The 23,469-nt window shown below is 41.0% G+C and overlaps 1 protein-coding gene across 2 annotated transcripts in view; it reads right to left on the bottom strand.

Moving 5' to 3' along the window:
* The window catches only part of atp13a2 (ATPase cation transporting 13A2), a 40,233-nt gene that overhangs the window by 3,179 nt on the left and 13,585 nt on the right, over positions 1-23,469 (bottom strand). For both annotated transcript variants that reach the window (XM_068733236.1, XM_068733237.1), the window contains 22 exons: positions 21,709-21,785; positions 21,163-21,330; positions 20,700-20,758; positions 20,540-20,606; positions 20,375-20,454; positions 20,099-20,176; positions 19,941-20,010; positions 19,641-19,775; positions 19,478-19,544; positions 15,850-15,981; positions 15,470-15,622; positions 14,220-14,330; positions 14,019-14,065; positions 13,737-13,925; positions 13,432-13,638; positions 12,719-12,814; positions 12,306-12,462; positions 12,053-12,164; positions 11,822-11,946; positions 11,526-11,698; positions 10,338-10,430; positions 10,043-10,122 (listed from right to left, as the gene is read on the bottom strand). In XM_068733236.1, the coding sequence (XP_068589337.1) occupies positions 10,043-10,122; positions 10,338-10,430; positions 11,526-11,698; positions 11,822-11,946; positions 12,053-12,164; positions 12,306-12,462; positions 12,719-12,814; positions 13,432-13,638; positions 13,737-13,925; positions 14,019-14,065; positions 14,220-14,330; positions 15,470-15,622; positions 15,850-15,981; positions 19,478-19,544; positions 19,641-19,775; positions 19,941-20,010; positions 20,099-20,176; positions 20,375-20,454; positions 20,540-20,606; positions 20,700-20,758; positions 21,163-21,330; positions 21,709-21,785 (2,476 nt within the window). The remainder of the gene's footprint in view (positions 1-10,042; positions 10,123-10,337; positions 10,431-11,525; positions 11,699-11,821; positions 11,947-12,052; positions 12,165-12,305; positions 12,463-12,718; positions 12,815-13,431; positions 13,639-13,736; positions 13,926-14,018; positions 14,066-14,219; positions 14,331-15,469; positions 15,623-15,849; positions 15,982-19,477; positions 19,545-19,640; positions 19,776-19,940; positions 20,011-20,098; positions 20,177-20,374; positions 20,455-20,539; positions 20,607-20,699; positions 20,759-21,162; positions 21,331-21,708; positions 21,786-23,469) is intronic.

Consider the following 23,469-nt stretch of genomic DNA (forward strand, 5'->3'; position numbering starts at 1 on the left):
AACTCTAAAAAAATGATTTAGATGCATAATTTCTTCTTTGCTTTTTTTGGTATTATGGTCAGACACATATGTAATGCTGATTACCATGTAATATGTGTGGTAAGTGTTATAAATGTATGTTGGTACATAGAGGGTGAAAAGAAGCTGTACTGGAGGGATTTAGGATTAAGTGCATGTGGATGTTATGCTAATAAAGAGTTACAGTTAAGAGCAGTTTGTTCTCACATGCTTATATATTTATTTAAAAACACGACAATAAGTATTTCAATATTGTATTGTATAAATGTAATTTCTGTATGATTCCAATAATTTTTATAATCAAAATCGCTGAATCAGCGCATGTCCTGTTCAAACAGAAGACACACATGAGGTGAGGCAGCGACGAGCTGTGCCTCACCTCAGATTGCGCAATCCCTCACAAACTGGGTTGAGAGCGTGCCTTCTGCTTTCTCATTGTTTGTCATTACTGTAATATTTGTAGACACTTTAATTATATGTCCTTTCTTTCCATAGAATAGGTACTGTATTTCACGTATGTGTAGAACATATTTAGTGTTGCTGATCTGACATTAAACCGCAGTGAAAAAGCACACAGGGGAGGCAAACAGTACCTCTGCCTCAAAAAAAAGGGCGTGCGAGAGCTCACGGGTGCTTGTTCGGTCGTTGCTCTTCTTCTACACTTCTCTTCTTCTTATATTTTGCTTTGACCACAAACATGTAAAATTATATATCCAAGCTTAAAAATGTCTCAAAAAAACAAGAAATATGAACAAATCAACAGCAATTCAACGTCGGACAGGTAAAGTAACCTTTTGTGTGTTTGTTGTTCTCTTTATACATCCGTGGTTGTTTTACGCAGAATCTCACGATTTTCGCGGGTGGTGCTCCGCTTCTGAAACGCTCCCGGTAGGGCAGAACGGTGGGGTAGGTCGGTGGGGCAGATCGCGGCGCACACGCTCCCGGTGGAATCAAATATGTACCTTACCTATGTGTGTGTGTAAATAATGCTGATATGAAAAACAACCAGTAGTCAATGTGCAAGCTGCCAGTTGAATGGCGATTTAAGATACTCTATTGGGTTCATATAGTAAATATAAATCTGACTTATGTAGTGTCAGTGCCTCACCAGCCACGAACCTCACCGCACGTCACTGATGCTATCTACATATATCAGAGAGTTGAACAGCACAAGACAGAAGCAAAGGTTCTTTGTTTCTGCTTAACAGGAAGAAGCCACTACTATTCTATATGGAGCTTTTGAATATAGTGTTGTTTCCAGTGATCATTCCTGTTATATTGTAATCCTAATTGAGTAAAAGCAATTGTTTCATTTTGCTGTCAATTGTTCTGTACCTTAAAATTTTGACAAATTAACGCTGTGCTCCAAGAGTAGAGTCGGGGGAAATAAAAGACCCACATAAAATACAAATTCAATGTGGCTTTGTAGCACAAGGCAGTAAAACTGCTTGTGCCAAAGCACACTGTATATAATCCATCGGGCTTAATCTTAATTGTTGGAATGCTGATTCAGCATTCCAAGTATTGTTATCCTAATCTTTATTGTTGGAATGCTGATTCAGCATTCCAAGTATTGTTCTTCAAATCTTTATTGTTGGAATGCTGATTCAGCATTCCAAGTATTGTTCTTCAAATCTTTATTGTTGGAATGCTGATTCACCGTTCAAATATCTAAATGTTTAGCTTTTTCAGGAGAGGGGTGCTATTTCTCATAATATTACCAATCTTTCAACTTTTTGAATTATTAAGCTTTTTGCAACTTATTTTATGAATGGGATGTCAATGGAGAAACTTTTCAAATCCTCTTAAACTTTTTCAACTTTCAGATCCTTCTACTTCCTCATACTTTCAGCTACAGACACCATTTAAACTTTCAAATGTTGAGAAAACCCTCATCAATGATTGTATGTTATAATCATTTTGATATCTTTTACACTTTTTGAAGAGTAGCAATTTTGCTTTTATGTGTTTTTCAGTCCTTTTCTGCTTTTATAATGGGTGTGTATTGCGCAGCTTAGAGTGCGTGATGTCACCGCTAGAGTGAAGAGGAGCCTGAGATTCCTGTGAAAAAAATATTTGTCTTTTGCGACTGACTCCTCAATTTTCACTCTACATGCATAATTTTTGGATGGAAACGTAGCTAATCTTGTCCTTGTCGTAGACATATGACTGTGGAATCCCACAGATTTACATATTTGGCTCAAAAACCGACAGAGCGACATGAACTCCAACCTAATGCTCCATTAGACTCCATGTTAAATCTGACAACAATTTTCTCAAAAAAGGCAGACGGTACAAGTTTTGTACATTGTGCTGGAGCTCACATTTTGAACACCACAAACATAAAAAACACATCTAGGCGTTCAGCAGAGTCTTATCTCTCAAATTGTACACTTATTTTATTGATTGGACTCATGGTTTTGGTATAAAGTGCATTTGTTTGACAGGTGTTTCCCAGTCTTTTCTCATGAAAAGGCTGGCAGGCTCACAGGTGTTCGTGCTTGAGCTAACTACTAATGTTTATAAACAAAGAGACTCACAGACACAAGCCTCACTCTATCTCTCTGTGTGTCTCTCTCTCTGTGTGTGTGTCTCTCTCCCTGTGTATCTCTCTGTCATACAGTCATTCAGGTATTAGAGACTTTTAGAGGACCCCCCCCTCCCCACACACACACACACACACACACACACACACACACACACACACACACACACACACACACACACACACACACACACACACACACACACCATTTTAAAATACAAGCCCCACTGAATGAATTCCAACTGAAATGCTTCCGATGAAGCCTGTCATTTGATAACCTGTTTGTGTTTATCTAACATTATGATTCAGTCTCCTCTCCTCCTGTCTAACCCACCCAGCCCTACCTTTTCAAAATAAAAGCCTCATGGATTAACTGTATTTAAAAAGCTCAAAATGAGGATTTTGTGGAAATAATTAATGCTCTTATAAATACTACGACAACTACTACTACTGCTGCTAATATTTCTAGTATTACTACTACTGCTGCTAATATTTCTAGTATTACTACTACTGCTACTAATACTACTACTACTTCAACTACAACTTTTGCTGTTGCGACTATTACTACCACTACTACTGGTATTATTACGACAACTACTGCTAATACTACCACTATTACTATTACTTATACTACAACTGCTACTGCTATTCATGCTACTACCAGTACTAATACTACAAAAGCTATTAGTACAAATGCTACTAGTACCTCTACTACTGCTATTAATGCTACTTCAAATACTGCCATTACTATTACTACTACTACAACTACTACTACTGTTATATTAAATACAGCAACCACTACTACAACTATCACTACGACTACTTCATCTACTTCTAATTACTAATACTTCTACTACTAATAATACTTCTACTACTACTATAAATATCTCTAATGCTGCTAATACTTCTACTTTAAACAATACTTCTACTACAACTACAACTTCTACTACTACAAATATCACTACTGCTGACATTTTTTAAACCACAGAAACCGTTAGAATATCAAAATGTTCAGCTCTTTCAGGAGAGGGTGATATGACTTTTCATATTTGTAATCTTTAGGCTTTTTGAATTAAGCTTTTTGCAATTTTTTTTTATGGGATATCTAGGGAGAAAATCTTCAAATCCTGTTAAACTTCTTCAACTTTCGAAGCCTTCTTCTTTCTCATACTTTCAGCTACAGACACCATAGTTAGACGTTTCAACTAGAAGGGTTTTCAGCAGGGCAGTTTAAATGCTTTCGGGCTTCAACAATTTTCAGACAGGTACTCTCTCATTTCTGTATTTTCAGCAATGTTTTTGCAATTCATTTCAGCTTTCAGCTTTCAGCATTCCAACGCATTTTCAGCAGGAAATGCATTTTCTAGTTATTCAGTGTGGTTTTGTGGCACAAGGCAGTAATACTGCCTGTGCCAAAGCACACTGATTGTAATCCTGCGGGCTTATTGTTGGAATGCTGATTCAGCATTCCAAGTATTGTTCTTCAAATCTTTATTCAGTGTGGCTTTGTGGCACAAGGCAGTAATACTGCCTGTGCCAAAGCACACTGACTGTAATCCTGTGGGTTTATTCAGTGTGGCTTTGTGGCACAAGGCAGTAATACTGCCTGTGCCAAAGCAGACTGACTGTAATCCTGCGGGCTTATTCTTATTCAGTGTGGCTTTGTGGCACAAGGCAGTAATACAGCCTGTGCCAAAGCACACTGAGTGTAATCCTGCGGGCTTATTCAGTGTGGCTTTGTGGCACAAGGCTGTGCCAAAGCACACTGACTGTAATCCTGCGGGCTTATTGTTGGAATGCTGATTCAGCATTCCAAGTATTGTTATCCTAATCTTTATTGTTGGAATGCTGATTCAGCATTCCAAGTATTGTTATCCTAATTGTTGGAATGCTGATTCGGCATTCCAAGTATTGTTATCCTAATCTTTATTCTTCAACTATTTCTTCCGTTCCCCGTATTTTGGCACTTAATAACTTCCACATTTCTTAAGCTACAGAAACCGTTCAAATATGAAAATGTTCAGCTTTTTCAGGAGAGGGGTGCTATGTCTTTTTATGTTTCTAATCTTTCAACTTTTTGAATTATTAAGCTTTTTGCAACTTATTTTTTGAATGGGATGTCTATGGAGAATATTTTTAAATCCTCTTAAACTTGTTCAACTTTCAGATCATTCTACTTCCTCATACTTTCAGCTACAGACACCATTTAAACTTTCAAATGTTGAGAAAACCCTGACCAATGATTGTATGTTATAATCATTTTGATATCTTTTACACTTTTTGAATAGTAACATTTTTGCTTTCATGTGTTTTTCAGTCCTTTTCTGCTTTTATAATGGGTGTGTATTGCGCAGCTTAGAGTGCGTGATGTCACCGCTAGAGTGAAGAGAAGCTTGAGATTCCTGTGAAAAAAATATTTGTCTTTTGCGACTGACTCCTCAATTTTCACTCTACATGCATAATTTTTGGATGGAAACGTAGCTAATCTTGTCCTTGTCGTAGACATATGACTTTGAAATCCCACAGATTTACACATTTGGCTCAAAAGCCTTTACTTGAGGAAAACCAACTTTCTCCTCCATAGACCCCAATGTTAAAACGTACTTCAAAAAAGTCTTGCACAGACAACCGTACCCCATTTCTAAATCGCCATTGAAGCCACTTTTTTTTACACTACAGATCCAATATTCGCATGATCTGTTCTTCAAGTCATCCTTGCACTTCAGTCTTAATATCGGAGCAATAGGGGCTATGGTTATGGGAGTTTTGTGGTTTTGTTTGACAGGTGTTTTCCAGTTTTTTTCTCATGAAAAGGCGGCAGGCTCACAGGTGTTCGTGCTTGAGCTAATTACTAATGTTTATAAACACACAGACTCAGACTCTCCAACTGCTGCGCCGTCACCATGGGAACCAATGACACACACACACACACACACACACACACACACACACACACAGACACACACACACACACTCTCTCTCTCTCTTTCTCTGTCTGTCTGTCTCTCTCTACACACTCAGTACATATAACTGTCTGTCTGCCTCACTCACTCACTCAGTACATATAACTGTCTGTCTGCCTGTCTCACTCACTCACTCCATATAACTGTCTGTCTGCCTGTCTCTCTCTCCAAATCACTCAGTCAATGTAACTGTCTGTCTGCCTGTCTCTCTCTCCCACAGTCAGTCCATCTGACTGTCTGTCTGCCTGTCTGTCTCTCTCTCCCACTCACTCAGTACATATAACTGTCTGTCTGCTCTTCTCACTCAATCCAGATGACTGTCTGTCCACCTGTCTCACTCACTCACTCATTACATATAACTGTCTGTCTGCCTGTCTCACAAACTCACTCAGTTCATATAACTGTCTGTCTGCCTGTCTCTTTCTCCCAAACACTCAGTCCATCTGACTGTCTGTCTGCCTATCTCTCTCTCCAAATCACTCAGTCAATGTAACTGTCTGTCCACCTGTCTCACTCACTCACTCACTCAGTACATATAACTGTCTGCCTGTCTCACTTACTCAGTTCATATAACTGTCTGTCTGCCTGTCTCTCTCTCCCACACACATCAGTCCATCTGACTGTCTGTCTGCCTGTCTCTCTCTCCCACTCACTCAGTACATATAACTGTCTGTCTGCTCTTCTCACTCAATCCAGATGACTGTCTGTCCACCTGTCTCACTCACTCAGTCCATCTGACTGTCTGTCTGCCTGTCTCTCTCTCCCACTCACTCAGTCCATCTTACTGTCTGTCTGCCTGTCTATCCCTCCAAATCACTCAGTACAAATAACTGTCTGTCTGCCTGTCTCACTCACTCAGTACAAATAACTGTCTGTCTGCCTGTCTGTCTCCCTCACTCACTCAGTACAAATAACTGTCTGTCTGCCTGTCTCACTCACTCAGTACAAATAACTGTCTGCCTGTCTCTCTTTCCAAATCACTCAGTCAATGGAACTGTCTGTCTGCCTGTCTCTCTCTCCCACAAACTCCCATGATCTGTTCTTCAAGTCATCCTCCCTCTCCAGTATTAATATTGGAGCAATAGGGGCTATGGTTATGGGGTTTTTGGGGTTTTGTTTGACAGGTGTTTCCCAGTCTTTTCTCATGAAAAGGCAGCCAGGCTCACAGGTGTTCGTACTTGAGCTAATTACTGATGTTTATAAACACACAGACTCACAGACACAAGCCTCACTCTATCTCTCTGTGTCTCTCTCTCTCTGCGTGTGTATCTCTTATACAGTCATTCAGGTATTAGAGACTTTTAGAGGACCCCCCCACACACACACACCATTTTAAAGTACAAGCCCCACCGAATGAATTCCAACTGAAATGCTTTTGATGAAGCCTGTCATTTAATAACCTGTTTGTGTTTATCTAACATTATGATTCAGTCTCCTCTCCTCCTGTCTAACCCACCCAGCCCCACCCTTTCAAAATAAAAGCTCCATGGATTAACTGTATTTAAACATTAAGCTCAAAATGAGGCTTTTTTTGTTGAAATAATTAATGCTCTTACTAATACTACGACAACTACTACTACTGCTGCTAATATTTCTAGTATTACTACTACTGCTACTAATACTACTAACACTACTTCTACTACAACTTTTGTTGTTGCAACTATTACTACTACTGCTATTATTACTACCACTACTGCTAATACTACAAGTACTACTATTACTTATACTACAACTGCTACTACTACTACTACTGCTGCTATTCATGCTACTACCAATACTAATACTACTACAGCTAAAAGTATGAATGCTACTAGTATTTCTACTACTGCTATTACTGCTACTTCAAATACTGTCATTACTGTTACTCATACTACTACTTCTTCTACTACTACTACTGTTATATTAAATACAACAACCAATACTACAGCTATTACCGACTACTTCTACTACTTCTTCTAATTACTAATACTTCTACTACTAATAATACTTCTACTACAAATACAACTTCTACTACAAATATCACTACTACTACACATTGTTTAAGCCACAGAAACCATTCAAATATCAAAATTTTCAGCTCTTTCAGGAGAGGGTGATATGACTTGTCATATTTATAATCTTTACATTTTTGAATTATTAAGCTTTTTGCAATTTGTTTTGAATAAGATATCTATGGAGAAAATCTTCAAATCCTGTTAAACTTCAACTTTCAAAGCCTTCTTCTTTGTCATATTTTCAGCTACTGACACCATAGTTAGACGTGTCAACTAGAAGGGTTTTCAGCAGTGCAGTTTAAATGCTTTTGGGCTTCAACATTTTTCAGACAGGTACTCTCTCATTTCTGTATTTTCAGCAATGTTTTTGCAATTCATTTCAGCTTTCAGCTTTCAGCATTCCAACGCATTTTCAGCAGGAAATGCATTTTCTAGTTCTTATTCTCCATCTTCCACATCAGAGTTTGCCGCGAAACTTGCCCCACAGCGTTGCCAACACCTGCTCAAAAAGTAATTCAACACGTGCGGCTTGATCGGGAATCGTGAGCTATGACTTTTAGAAGAAATTCGTCCAGCGGTTTCCCCGAAAATCGCGATCTACGATGAAAAATCGGCCCATTGACTTGAATGGGATTTCGGCGTGAAGAAAGCAAAAAAAACACTTAACTTTGGACCCATATTGACCAGCCATACTTTAACGTAGAAACATGATTCAAAGTTTAAAACGTAGACAAATTGATGGACGTTATTGAGCCAAATGGACATTTTGCTAGCTAGCATAGCTTTCATGAAGTCACCGATTTAGTTTCAGCAAAACTTTGGGTCTGTTTGAGATTTTATAATGGGTGTGTATTGCGCAGCTCATTAAGTGCTAGAGTGATGACATCACGGTCAGAGTGAAGCAGAGCAGGAAAATGTTCTGTGATTTTTCCAAACAAATTGCTCCCATTCCCACAATTTTTACTCTTTATACACCATTTTTGGCCAAAAAGCTTGGAAATCTTGTGCTGGTCGCAACAAAGTGTCTATGGAATCCAAAGGACTCAAACAGCCACAGAGCGACATGAACTCCAACCGACTGCTCTATTAGACTCCATGTTAAATCAGAAAAGAAATTTGTCAAAGAAAGCAGACGGTACCAGTTTTGTAACTTGCGCTGTTGCTCACATTTATAACACTACAAACATAAAAAACACACCAGGGCGTTCGGCAGAGTCTTATCTCTCTCATGGTGTACTTATTTTATTGATTGGACTCATGGTTTTGGTATAAAGTGCATTTGTTTGACAGGAGTTTCCCAGTGTTTTCTCATGAAAAGGCTGCCAAGCTCACAGGTGTTCTTAATTCAGCTAATTACTGATGTTTATAAACACAGACTCACAGACTCTCCAAGCCCTGCGTCATCACCATGGCAACCAGTGACACGCACGCGCTCTCTCTCTCTCTCTCTCTCTCTCTCTCTCTCTCTCTGCCTGCCTGCCTGCCTGTATGCCTGTATGCCTGCCTGTGTCTGTCTGTGTGTCTGTCTCTCTCTCTCAAAGGTGTATATATCTCTTATACAGGTATGACACACACACACAAATAGATTTAACCATGGCTGCTAGCATGGCATTAGTTTTGGTTAAACAGGACAAAATGGCTGACACATATTGTTTCAGATTTTACTCTGTGAGACAGGCAACCTTTAAGAATTTGCTCGTGTGTGTGTGTGACACAGCTTCTCTGTAAAAGCAGGGTTTTTAAAAAAAAATTCAGTTTGCGGTCTCTCACAAACGCACGCACACACACACACACACACACACACACACACATGCACGCACACACTAAAGAGCCTGTCATTAAATAACTTCTGTTTGTGTGTGTCAAACATGATTCTGTCTCCTCTCCCCCTCTCTCACCCACCCAGTCCCACCCTTTCAAAAATAAAAGCCCCACAAATACAAGATTCAATCCAAGAGTATGAATCTAAAATGCAGAAATGAGAGAAGCGATATCTCAATTGAACCTCAACGATACTACCGGTAACATCAGCGTGTATATATATATTGCGACGTCTTTGGGCAGTAGAAGCCACACTGTCAAAATTTCTTGCGAAATTTTCTAGTTTATCTTAGTGTCCGGTCTCATCCTTTTAATCAAGCCACATGTATAAATTATACAAATTACTACATGTGATTATACAATAATAATGCAACTTGGAAGCCCTTAACTACCAGTGCAGAAACGGGCTTCCATAGTTTTCACCTTAAATTTAATAGTATTGTAAAATGCAGTTCCTCCAATGGCCACTGGACAGCGAAAACTATGCACTTTTTAAATTTTGTATTTAAGTTGTAGTTGTGGATTAGACCCATGGTTAGACAATAAATATAAGTTTATCTATCAATCCATTTACCCATTAATATTTGAAGTAAGTGTTGGGATTGCAGGTTAATAAGGGTTTGATTTCCCACACATGTTTTCTTTACTTTCTGTTCTTCCCGTGTGTTTCCCGCCCTTCCCCTTTTTGTGTCTGAACTCACTTCAGTTTCTGCAGCTCCTTCATCAGCTGGGTTTTCTGGTCGGGAGCCATGCGCGCAAATACGGTAGCTCGCAACAAAACCTGCAAAGACAGCAATGTCAAGGAAATTTAACAAATAATTGATCACATCTTGATTTGAAATACAGCCCATTCGTCTAAATGCCTCAGTATAATCTAATTCAATCATTGTCCCTGTCACTACTTCCCTAGTTTTTGTATGCTAGCGTCATTTTGTTGTCGGAATAGCCCAGTCCATTGTCAGAATATCCCTGCTGGGATAACATAGCATACATTACCTTTGGCAAATACTCTGGGAAGTGATTACAGAGGGCAGCAAAGGACTTGCCATTAATAGCCAAATGGTAGTCAAAACCCTCCTGGTACAGGCTCTGAGAGGAGAGAAGAAAAGCATTACCAGCAGCAGCCAAACATAACCCTCCCAGTTTACAAATGTAGGCCATGAATGCCTATTATGTGTGCTATAGAGAGAGCTACTTAATCATAAAATATGTTTAAAATCAGTTTGAATGATCTTCTTGCCACACCGCTCAAACTGTATGAGAGATAATGGGACCCAAAGACTTAGGACAAATACTTAGGTTTGACTTCCAATCAAACCATATCACTGTTCTCTTTCAAGTTCCAGAGCATGACAGCTTGGGAAAAGACTTGTGAAATATGATGACGGTCATCTCCTTTTTTGTCTAACAGAGTAGAACAAGTATCGCTATAATCTAAAATGCCACAATTGACTGATTTATGGACAAGGGTGAAAGTTGCTACAAGATACATGATTACTCCCTTCCCAGATATTGACAATAGAGTACCCCCGAGACTTAAAAAGACTAAGCAGGCTCGGGAAGCAAATCACTGGCATGTATTTTGGGAGTGCCCAGTGATAAAACCTTTCTGGGCAGAGTTTCATAAAACATTAAAAAGCATACTTAACACTGACCTGCCCCTGCAATTTTCTACATTATTCTTAGGAAAATTTGATTTCCAAACAGGGCGTCCAGATGAATACATGTTTGGCATTTTAATAACCGCTTGTAAAAAAGCGCTCCCAAGGCGCTGGCTGCTTCCTGAGCCCCCCACGATACAGGAGTGGATAGACATAGTAAACAACATCTATGTTATGGAAAAGATCACTTTTTCCCTTCGCCTTCAGAGAAACGTGTTTATTCAACTCTGGGACAAGTGGGTAAGATATGTAAAACCCTTACAAACAGATTTTGTGGAATAATGAATGAATGACCCTGTAACGTTGATTTAGCTTAGCAAGCCCCATCTTCCTCTATCCCACGTCCCGTCCCCCGTCTGATGTTTTTATTAGTTTATGTGTACACTCTCCCAATTGTACAAACTTACCTAATTTTGTAAAACTGGACGCTGTTAATGCTGGTGCAAATGTATACTATGTAACCTAAGCTACTGTCCAAAAATAAAAAATTACAAACAAAAAAAAAAGACTAAGCAGAACCAACCCGAGTGACAATAGAGGTTTGGGCGTCAGGGGCCCCTCCTTCTTCCAGGCTGAACTTCAGGGTGGGTATGGACTGGGCAGTGTGGGGTGTCGCATTGACGAATATCACCTTCTCATCGACTCCCACCATGCCACAGCTTTTTGCTACATTGACTGCTGTTAAAATGTTGTCCCCTATGTCAAGAAGGACAAAAACAATATTTAGACACGAGTTTGATGGCATTAAAGTTGACGCCTGAAAATTAATGCTTTATGATATATTAAAAAAAAGAAGAGAAAGTGAAAAATATCTCTCACCAGTGACCATGACGCTGCGGAGGTTTGCCAGTCTCAGGACATCAATAACCTTGCCACTTTCTGGCTTCACCAGATTCTTCATCATCAGCAAGCCCAAGAACCGCATGTCTTTCTCTACTTCCCCTCTGTGGACAGACAAACAGCTGCATTTCAGCATGACCGGAAAATGAGCCTATAAAAAAAGGAGCTTTGGAGCCACAAAGCAGCCAGAAGCACAGACAGAGTTCCCACCGTTCATTGGTCCTCAGGTCAGTGTTCCCATCTACTGGTTTATAGGCGAGCGCAAGGACTCTGAGGCCTTCACTGGAGAAGCTGCTCAGTTCACTGGAGAACTGCGCCGGCACTGTAAACATGAAGCAGCCTGTTTAGTATGAATGTAATGTATAAGAGCCGACAATAGACACAATGCAAAATTTATTTAATTCATATATATGTATACATTAACGGAGTCTTCTTGTTATATTATTAATATGAAGTTACTGACCAGTTTCTGGTCGGCAGAGGCTGGCCACCATCTCTGGGGATCCTTTGATGAAAGCGAATGGCGAGTGTCCCCCGCGGGCCACCGTCACCACGCTCATCCTCTGCAGGGCAGAAGAGAAGGGAAACCTCCGAACAATGGCCATCGCCTCGCTTGTGGACTGACAGCAAAATGAAAGAGAAGGATGTCAGTTCTGCATAACTGGAAACTCTCCATCTATTTTTTTATTTAGTTTCAGTAAATACAGTTTGTAATTTCATACATTTACCACAATGTCAAAATCTAACGCTAAAGGTTAAGAAATGGAAAGATCAATACCTGTACAGCAGTTTTAACTGTAGTTAAGGGGATTTGACGTTAACAACAAAGAAGCCCTACTGATTGGTCAATATGAGGGTTAAGGTGGAGACACTCACTGTCCTTTGAGGTGGAGGTTTCAGAACAGCCAAAACTCTGTGGCCTCCAAACTCTGCATCCAGCACCTTTCCATCTCCCTCTGGCTCCTGGAGGGTCTGGAAAATAAAATGTGATTTAGATTAACATGTTATAGCAGTAGTAAGATGAAATATGATCGCCTGGGCCGCACAAAAACAAAAAAGTGTTTTTTTTGCAATATTCCAGAAGTGCGAACAAGATGCTTTTTAAAGTAAGAAAATTTGCAATATTTATTCATAGTGGTAGGTAATAATGGCAAAAATTAAAGGTCATCTTTTACAATTTTTTGTACCCGATACCAAAAGAATATGTTAAATAAACTGTCCATATTGGCATTTACCTACAAATTATTTTGAAGTCCTGCATGGGGCGTGGTATATCCAACCTCAATACATATAATGCGTTTATTACGGATAGTCAGTTACCGATTTAAATCTTTTTTTCCCCTAATTCTAGAATATCATAGTTCTTGAAGGGCTTCTTGTGTTTAGACATTTAACATCTGAGAACTTTGGCATCTTTTGTTAAAGTACAAAAGGGTTTCGTGAATATGCCAGTATTCTTTTGGTATCGGTACTGACTTTGGTGAGCCTGGATGATCTATCAATACTAATATTAAACATTTTGCAACAAAATACCCAGTTCTAGTCAAGAATTTCTTGAATTAAATAAAACAGGCTTTATAGCATCATACCCAACCAGTGGACTCAACCATCTTAAGCTCCAAGGGGTCTCCGAGGGGCTGTCCCTGCAACAGCGTCACAGTGTGACAGCAGGCCAGGCCTGAGAGCATGGGCCCCGGGGGCAAGAGTCTGGGATCTGGGACCAGCTCTGAGAAACCGGCAGTTCCCCCCTCCATCACCCCCCACACATCCAGACCCTCCTCCGTAAGAGTCCCTGTCTGGAGACACAACAGTGCTCCGATGAAAGGCAACTTTAACAGGGGTCAAACGGCCGCGATGAGTTCTCCACCTACAAACTCGTGGATTTCCCCTTCACCTTGTCAAAGCAGAAGAGGGAGACCTTGCCGCAGATGTTGATGCATGGCGGACTGATGCAGAAGATTCCCTGGCTCTTCAGCCTGCGCTGGGCGTAGATGGTGCCCGTGGTGATGGCAGCAGGCAGGGCAGGAGGCACTGCGATGGTCACCAGATCCAGGCTCCTGATCACCAATTCCAACCAAGTCACCTGGACACACATCCAGACACACATCAGTGCTGTTACTTTCTTTATTGTTGGCATGCCAAATAAAGACAAAAAATATCTGGTCCTTGGACTTACATCAGTCTTGAAGAGGACCACAAAACTGTAAATGGTGCCAAAAAAAGCTGAAAAAGGAAGGACAAATGTTCAATTGTTGAATTATAGGTCATAAAGGCTAGAATACAAAGTCTGAGTAAATTAAATGTAAATACAGATAACATTAGCTTCTTTATACGCTCTTGAAACAAAACCAGGAAGGTCACTGTTAAACGCGTTTACCGACAACGCCCAGGAGGAACAGGAACTTGAAAGAGTCTTGGTAGAAGCGGAAGTCGGTTGGGTGAGGATGCATAATGGAGCTTACCAGGCTACCTTTGGCTGTGAAAAACCCTGAGGATGAGATAAAAGCAGACGAACTGGCTTGACTTGGAGAGCAAACGTAAGATGTTAAAGGAATGCTTCACAGTGCAAGCCTTACTATTTTAAGCATCGCAGACTCGCAGGCGTGAGACAGCTTATGCGAAGTGTTTAGGCCGGGAAGGTTTTAGCAAAGATGTATCCTTGAGGATTAACAAACGTATCGACATTATTTTTTCCCCAACATAAAACATTTCATTCATTTACTTCCGCTTATCCTGGTTCAGGTCGCAGGGAAAGCAGCCGTACGAGGGAATTCCAACTTACCAGTTGGATGTGGCCGGAAAAGCTCTAAAAGGGAGGTGTCCAGGAGGCATCCTGATCAGATATCCGAACCACCTCAGCTGGCCCCTTTCGATGCAAAGGAGCAGTGACTCAGAGCTCCCCTTGGATGTCTGAGCTCCTCACCCTATCTCTAAGGCTGAGCCCAAACACCTTAGGAATGAAGCTCATTTCGGCCGCTTGTAGCCACAATCTCATCCTTTCTGTCACTCCCCACAGCTCATGACCATGGGAAAGGGTCAGAATGTAGATGGACTGGTAAATCGAGAGCTTTGCCTTCCGGCTCAGCTCCCTCTTCACCACAACGGTCTGGTACAACGCCCGCAGCACTGCTGACGCCACATTGAACCACCGCTCCATCTCACGCTCCATTTCACACTCACTCGTGAACAAGACCCAGAGAAACTTGAACTCTCTCTCTCGGGGCAGTAACACACTCCCAACCCAGAGGGTGCAATCCACTGGCTGAGAACCATGGCCTCAGACTTGAGCTACTGACTCTCATCCTGAGCGCTTCACACTCCGCCCCAGTGCTTGCTGAAGGTGACGTTCTAATAGAACTACATCATGTGCAAAAAGCAGGGATGCAATTCTGAGGTCCCCAAAACGGACACTCTCTACCACCCGGCTACTGAAATCCTGTCTATAAAAATCACAAACGGGATCGATGACAAGGGATGTGCGCCCTCATGTGCGAGACAACCAAATCGGGGACCTGCTGTATATAACTGCTTCAAAGCAACACCAGATGTCAACTCCACGGATCACCTTGAACATTTAACTGACATCTCCCTAAAATGTTGCAGAATCACGTCAGTGTTTCTACTCACCGGTGCTCGTGACCACAGCAACAGCATTGCTGCCCCCCCCTTTGGCCTGAATGAGCTGGGTGCCACAGAAGAGGGTGTGTCTGCGCTCCGTCTCTGAGCTGTACCTCCCCTCACCAGTCGGCAGTGGCGTTTTCAGCACTGGGACACTTTCACCTGGACACAAGAGTGATTACGACAGGTGAATACAGTGACTCCTCAAGGGGACGCTGTACAGCAAGCCGTCACAAATGCTGAATCATGCAACTAGAAAATGCGTAACTGAGTGTTTTTCTTTCTTGGAGGAAATTAAATTGAATTGTAATTTTCATTTCAGATTTCAAAACGGTTGGTTCAGATTTAGGATTTAAAAAGGATGTATGGCGTTGAGGTTTGTTGATCACCTGTGAGCATGCTCTCGTTGACCAGACACTCCCCGGTCAGCAGGGCAGCGTCACAGGGCAGCAGCAGACCTTCCTGAGGGATGATGAGACAGTCGCCGGGGACCAGCTCCTCCGAGCTCACACACTCCTCCACTGAAAAAACACACACAACTAGGAATGAATGTCCCCATGGGGAGATGGCTTCACTGGGCCCAATAAAACAAAACGACTTCCTCATTTGCTTCCTAACTTTCACTCACACTGACAAAGAGAGGTCGAGGAGGCTTTTATACGTTTTCATTCTTGTTAGGTTTTACAGCAATTTCTCAAAATAAACTAGTCCTGCAAGTTCTTAGCATGTAGTCATCTCGTTTGCCCTTATGACCACAATTTGCCATCTATGCCATATGTTCAATATGGACATTCTCATATATTCCATTGTGATCTAGGACTGGGACACTTTTCATAGTTGAATATTTATAGGTGATGAAAGAACTCTGGGACCCACTTGTCCCAGAGTTATTTAGTACATTTGATCAATACATTTCTAAATTAACAGTTTTAAACATTTTTGACCCACTTCAAATGATGGCAATTTATCACTACGTGAAACCATGGCTACAAATTAATGCAGGACTAATGTTAACGCCAAGAGAACAATAAAATCAATTAAAGCTGCAAGCAGCATTGATCGGGCCCTCGCAACGTCACACAAGTCGAGGGTACTGGCAGGACTCTGGTTGATGCGGCAATGCATTTCTGTGACCATCATACACTGCATGCACAAGTTAGATGATATTTCCTGCGTCGACCAGCAGCATAGCAAGACCATGTTGCCAGGTCTTAAGCCTCAAATGTTTTGAGTGTACCTTCGATACAATCATAAATGTAAGCCTGTTAAGATCATTAAGAAAATGAACGTGTGAATGTGCTTCAGTATTTGTAACATAACAGACTGTCAGGTTACTGGGATGGAGTTCAACTCCCTGCAGTGTCCTACTGATTGTATTTGGACTTACATGAAAGTTAACAGAACAGCAGTGTCATTTGTTTTTACTTGAACACTTTAATTTGACACTGTTTTCATTTTAAGCTCTTCTGTAACTTTAGATTGTAGTGTGAAGCATTCATTGTAACATTTAACCTGATTCTCATGTAGAAGCTCTAGACAGATCATTTATACTAATACCCACTGACATGGTTTGAAAAACACTGTTGATTAACTTTTGTTCTCCAAGCATCTTAGTTTGCACATATTTAGATCAGAGAAGTCTTTTTCTCATGGTGTGCCCTCAAACCCTGTTTGGGCCGCTGTTATTATAGAATTCTGTTTACGTACGTGGTTGCCAGTAGGTGGCGCTATGACTGAGTTAATATTGGCATGCAGAAGTCCTAAAATCACGACAGCAATCAAGCATGTCAAGTTTGGGGCAGTTTTGACAAAGTAAGGTTGAGTTATAAAAGCTTGATGGATGATGGCGAATCATGTAAAATTGCCGCGACACCAAGTCCATGTTATCCGATGAAACATCAAGCTTTTAGTAACTTTTAATCGTTAAGGTCTTTAGGTTGTTCTGACCAAATTCTAAGCTGATCGGATTATTTCCCTAGGAGGAGTTCGTAGTGCAGCACCTGGAAAAGGAAATAAAACCACAAGAAATTCATACAAAATTAAAATTGGCTGACTTCCGGTTGGGTTTAGAGCATGGACCCCGAAGACTTTTTTTTAAGTCTACATGTGATACACCTGCTTACTTAATTTCATACATCTAGGTGAAACGTACTGCGAGGGCTGCATCGTCGAAATATTGTAGGGGGCGCTATCGAGCCGAGTTGCCACTCTGAAGCATTAAAATCACATCAGATAACTACATTCAGGATTTTAAATGTGTGTGACAAGTTTGATTTTGTTTTGAGTATTTTTAGCCCCTCAAAAACACCTTTGTCTTTCATGGCGAGGAATGCATCGCCACGGCAACGGCATTTCACGAAACAACAAGCTTTGAGTAACTTTTAATCACAAAGGTCTTTAGATTGTTCTGACCAAATTCTAAGTTGATCTGATTAGTTCCCTGGGAGGAGTTCGTTAAAGTAGAGCGCCTGGAAATTGAAAAAAAGACACTAGAAATTCAGACTAAATTCAAAATGGCTGACTTCCAATTGGGTTTAGGGCATGGCCCCAAGAGACTTTTATTTAAGTCCACATGTGATACATGTGCCTACCAAATTTTGTTAATCTATGTGAAACGTACTGCGAGGGCTGCTTCGTCAAAATTTTGTAGGGGGCGCTATTGAGCCGATTTAACACTCTGATTGAATAAAATCATATTATAGAACTACATTTTGGCCTTGTGATCTGTGTGTCAAGTTTGCTTGTGTTTCGAGCTTTTTTAACCTCTCCAAATGACCATCGTTTTTCACGGCAAAGACTGCGTTACCACGGCAACGGCGTTCAACGAAACATCAAAAGCTTAGAGAACTGGCATTATGAACTTCTTACATTTGTGTGGAACAAATTTGATGTTGATCTGATTTTCTAACTAAGAGAAACAAGCCGAAGTATAAAGACTTTAACTTACTGTTGCCAGTAGGTGGCGCTATGACTATGATTCAAAATTGGCTTGCAGATGTCTTCAGGCCTGGAGTTTAATCAAACATGTGAAATCTGGTAAAGATCTGATGATGCAGAGTCGAGTTACATCAGTTTATTCGTTCATGGCGAAGGATCGAAATTCGCAGAGCCGCCACGTCGCCATGCTTCGACAACTTCCTACAATTTTCACAAGGAAGCATTATCAAGGTCTTAAGGCTTTTGTGACAAAATTTGAGAAGGATCCGATTAATCTGTGAGCAGTAGGGTGTCAAAGTACACAACCTATGACTTCCTGTTGCCACTAGGTGGCGCTATTACTATGATTCTAAATTGTCATATACATGTGTTCAGGGTCAGGATGTTATGACATATGAGAAATTTGGAGCAGATTAGGCAATGTACAGCCGAGTTACAACAACTTCCTGTTTCATGGCGAATGGTGTTTTTTTGCCGCCACGCCACGAACACATAGTTCAATAACTTTTTGATCTTTGAGTATCGTTTCACTGCCAAGGTCTCAAGAGCATACTGACCAAATCTGAAGGCAATCGAGTTTAATCTCTAGGAGGAGTTCGTTAAAGTACGGCGCCTTGAAACGGTCCAAAAACGTCATAAAATTCAAAATGGCCGACTTCCTGTTTGGTTTAGGATATACCTCCTTTTGACTTTTTTGTGCGTCCCATCACGTTCCATATACCTACCAAATTTCATACAGCTAGGTGAAACCCAAAGTTGGGGCTACTCTGTAGGGGGCGCTATCGAGCCAAAATGTCATGCCGCAGCTGGACACCCCAATAATACTGGAATTTTCACCACGATTGAATTTTGTGCCAAATTTCAAAAGATTCCCAGTATCCCAAGCACCTCCTTTTTGCGATGAAACTGGTACGATAATAATAATAATAATAATAATAATAATAATAAAAAACATTAGAATAACAATAGGTCCTCCGCTCCGACTACGTCGGTGCTCGGGCCCTAATTAACAAATCCACATCATTTTCTGAAACTACAAGAAATTCCTATTAGAAGAAGAGTACATTTGCAAAAGCTCACCTCCCGAGTTTCTTCGTATTGTGACATTTGTGACAAACTGGGCCATGTTGCGGAGAGTGATGCTTTGCTGTGGAGTAAGGTTTGTATAATGTTATTTTATCCATATCCAGAGCTAAACCGACAACAGAGTACAGTCAGATTAAGTACCCCGCCACAAACTCACCTTGCGGATCTCATAAAGTGAGATACCGATGGAGAAAACGGAGATAATTAATATACATATGGCGTAAAAATAATATTGATCGACCATCCACAGGATGATGCTGAACACTTGGAACACATAGAATGGGTTGAGGACCTAAAGGAGCAGATAAAGAGAGAGACGGAGGGAAAGAGCGAGTTCAATTTGATACTTCACCTGGTCGTTGAATAAATATATTACTTCAAACTTTCTAAACACCTCATAAAAAATAAAACAAACAATCTGAGCCAGGCAGTACAAAGGACAGATTTTCCATCTCACCTCCTTAAACAGCAGTTGTATGTAAGGCTTCACAGGTACATCAATGAGGTTGGGCCCATACATGCGTCTCCTGAAATAATTCATGTCATGAATAACTCTAAACAATAATAAATAACTAAAGAATCAGATTCATTCTCCATTCGTGCATCTTTTCCTACCTCGAGCTCTGCTCCAGGTGACTCAGGCCCTTTTGGAAATCATACAGGTCTTTGCAGGTCCAGTTCTCATTGAGGACGCTACAGACAAAAAGATGGAAGAATTCAACATTATGGTTAGTAAAAAAGGAAACATTTGACTTTTCTAGCTTTATATTGAAAATATAACAGGAAAAAGTAGCACTGCCTAAAAACATGTTCAATCCAAGTGTACAGGATGAATGTAGCTGCTCAGGACTGTGTGCACTGCTGTGTTCCTGTTTTTCCCCGTTTCAGTACCTGACACGACAGAAAGCTCCTTTCCGGGCCAGCCAGATGTAGCGCAGTCCTTCAAACAGGTAGTAGTGCAGCAGCGATTTCTGGAACACAATAACGGTCACTTTTAGCCCGCGAGAGAAGATCACCTCGGCACACTGTTCTGCCAAACGTTCACTTCTTCCTCACCTCCTCCTTGTGCAGCGGAACCATATCTCTCCATTCATTGTCCTCCAGCTCTCCCAATAGCTCCACACTGAAAGGGACAAACCCAGTAAGTAGAACCTACACATAGCTTTCCCAGACACGTGCATACTAGTCTTATGCTGACAGAGGACTTGAAGCTGACCTGCCGTCCTCCATCTCCGCTGTGAGGACCTCCACCACGTGACGCTGGTCAAAGCTGTCCTGAAGGTAAAAATGACACAGATACATTGGTGATTACAGTAGGTCATTACTGGCTGAACAGAATGTCATTGGACAGAACCAACAAATATATAGCAAAGTAATCAGGTACAAATCTACTCATAACATATTAATGAAATAATAAGAACATGTGAATCCAACAGATGGCTTGGATGATGAATACTGGTCAGAAACTGGTGAAGCAAGATGAGATATTTACTGCAACCTGACCTGTAAGGCCTATATTTTTTAAATGAAGCTGATAATTGCTAAGATCTTTGTGCCGATGTGTGCAGAATTTATTCTGGAAAAGACAGCTTTTCGGACATCAACCTTTCAAACTAACATTTCAGCGCAGGTTCTGTTAAAGAACGGGGAAAACGTGGGACAAAAATTAATTTCCTCACTCTTATTAGCAGAATATCTGCCAATGCCAGAGGGCAGGAGCAGCAGCGGGCGAGGACAGCGAGGCGCGGGCGCCAGTGAAACACGACCAGGAGGAGACCCAAGGACAGCACGACAGCCAGATGACACAGCCACACCCGCCAGCGCACCCACTTATAGCCCTGAACATCCTGGTGGGGGCGAAAGAGTCAGACAGTCCATTCAGATTCAAAACAAAAGTTAATTTGAATACCGCTGGTTAGCTCATCAGCAACCACATCAGACGATTAAAAGCCGCATTCGAAAGTCAGATTGAGATAGCGGCTTTGGACAGAGACACCTGAAACCAAACGGAACAGTAAAGATTCAAAGCCACTCATTCCTCTGCATCTGTAAGTGCAGCACGGTTATAGAGGCCGCTGCACATCTGTAAGTTCTACATCTACAGGGGTCATCAGGACTCCCGCTCCACCTGTCCAGAGACTGAAAATGTACTTGTATTGCTGTATTTTCCCCAGACATCATTTGTCACACTTCGGTTAAGCAGGAAAAAATGTGGATGCTCTTACCATGTGTGAGTCAGGGCTGAGCAGGCGGTCGCGTGGACTGGGTGAGGGGACTCTGCTCTGCGACTCGACCGCACTACCTACAGAACAGGTGCAGTGTTTATGTGAACTGAACAGGACAACACACACCCTCATAGACAACACAATACAAAGCACATACTGCAAAGCTCTAGTAGAGTCCAATAATGCACACTGCTAGAACTTATTTTTTTATAAAGGTGGCTTGTTTTAAATCCCATTTTTTGTATGAACTCAGTGGCATGGAAGGTTTTTATTGTGTAAAATATGGTCTAAACTGGGCTAAGACTTACCAGACATCCATTACACTTCAGGACATTTACAGCCTGGGTCAATGTGGTGAAAACTAGGTGTTTTAAATGTTTCATTCAATGAATTCCTCTGCAAAAAGCCTCAGAGTATGAGGATTAAGGAAACAATACAAACAGTTAAACTTTAGGAAAATATGTAGGATAGTGGGAGGTTTTCATAAAGTGTAATAAACACACTGGAGTTGGACGGAAACACTGAGCTCCTCTAGAAACAATAACTTTTAATGGCTACAGCGGCGAGTAAAATATCCCATAAAGCAGGGACGTGCGGTCAGAGGAGGCAGGTGAGATCATGAAAAGTAAAAAACAAATAATGCTAAAATAAAACAAATATTAAAGCTGCAAGCAGCATTGATCGGGCCCTCGCAACGTCACACACGTCGAGGGTACTGGCAGGACTCTGGTTGATGCGGCAATGCATTTCTGTGACCATCATACACTGCATGCACAAGTTAGATGATATTTCCTGCGTCGACCAGCAGCATAGCAAGACCATGTTGCCAGGTCTTAAGCCTCAAATGTTTTGAGTGTACCTCCGATACAATCATAAATGTAAGCCTGTTAAGATCATTAAGAAAATGAACGTGTGAATGTGCTTCAGTATTTGTAACATAAACTGTCAGGTTACTGGGATGGAGTTCAACTCCTTGCAGTGTCCTACTGATTGTATTTGGGCTTACATGAAAGTTAACAGAACAGCAGTGTCATTTGTTTTTACTTGAACACTTTAATTTGACACTGTTTTCATTTTAAGCTCTTCTGTAACTTTAGATTGTAGTGTGAAGCATTCATTGTAACATTTAACCTGATTCTCATGTAGAAGCTCTAGACAGATCATTTATACTAATGCCCACTGACATGGTTTGAAAAACACTGTTGATTAACTTTTGTTCTCCAAGCATCTTAGTTTGCACATATTTAGATCAGAGAAGTCTTTTTCTCATGGTGTGCCCACAAACCCTGTTTGGGCCGCTGTTATTATAGAATTCTGTTTACGTCCGTGGTTGCCAGTAGGTGGCGCTATGACTATGAGTTAATATTGGCATGCAAAAGTCCTAAAATCACGACAGCAATCAAGCATGTCAAGTTTGGGGCAGTTTTGACAAAGTAAGGTTGAGTTACAAAAGCTTGATGGATGATGGCGAATCATGTAAAATTGCCGCGACACCAAGTCCATGTTATCCGATGAAACATCAAGCTTTTAGTAACTTTTAATCGTTAAGGTCTTTAGGTTGTTCTGACCAAATTCTAAGCTGATCGGATTATTTCCCTAGGAGGAGTTTGTAGTGCAGCACCTGGAAAAGGAAATAAAACCACAAGAAATTCATACAAAATTCAAATTGTCTGACTTCCGGTTGGGTTTAGAGCATGGACCCCGAAGACTTTTTTTTAAGTCTACATGTGATACACCTGCTTACTTAATTTCATACATCTA

The sequence above is a fragment of the Cebidichthys violaceus genome, unplaced genomic scaffold (assembly GCF_023349555.1).
Source record: "Cebidichthys violaceus isolate CVI_PGR_0920_01 unplaced genomic scaffold, fCebVio1.0.p SCAF_6, whole genome shotgun sequence".
NCBI classification, from domain to species: domain Eukaryota; kingdom Metazoa; phylum Chordata; class Actinopteri; order Perciformes; family Stichaeidae; genus Cebidichthys; species Cebidichthys violaceus.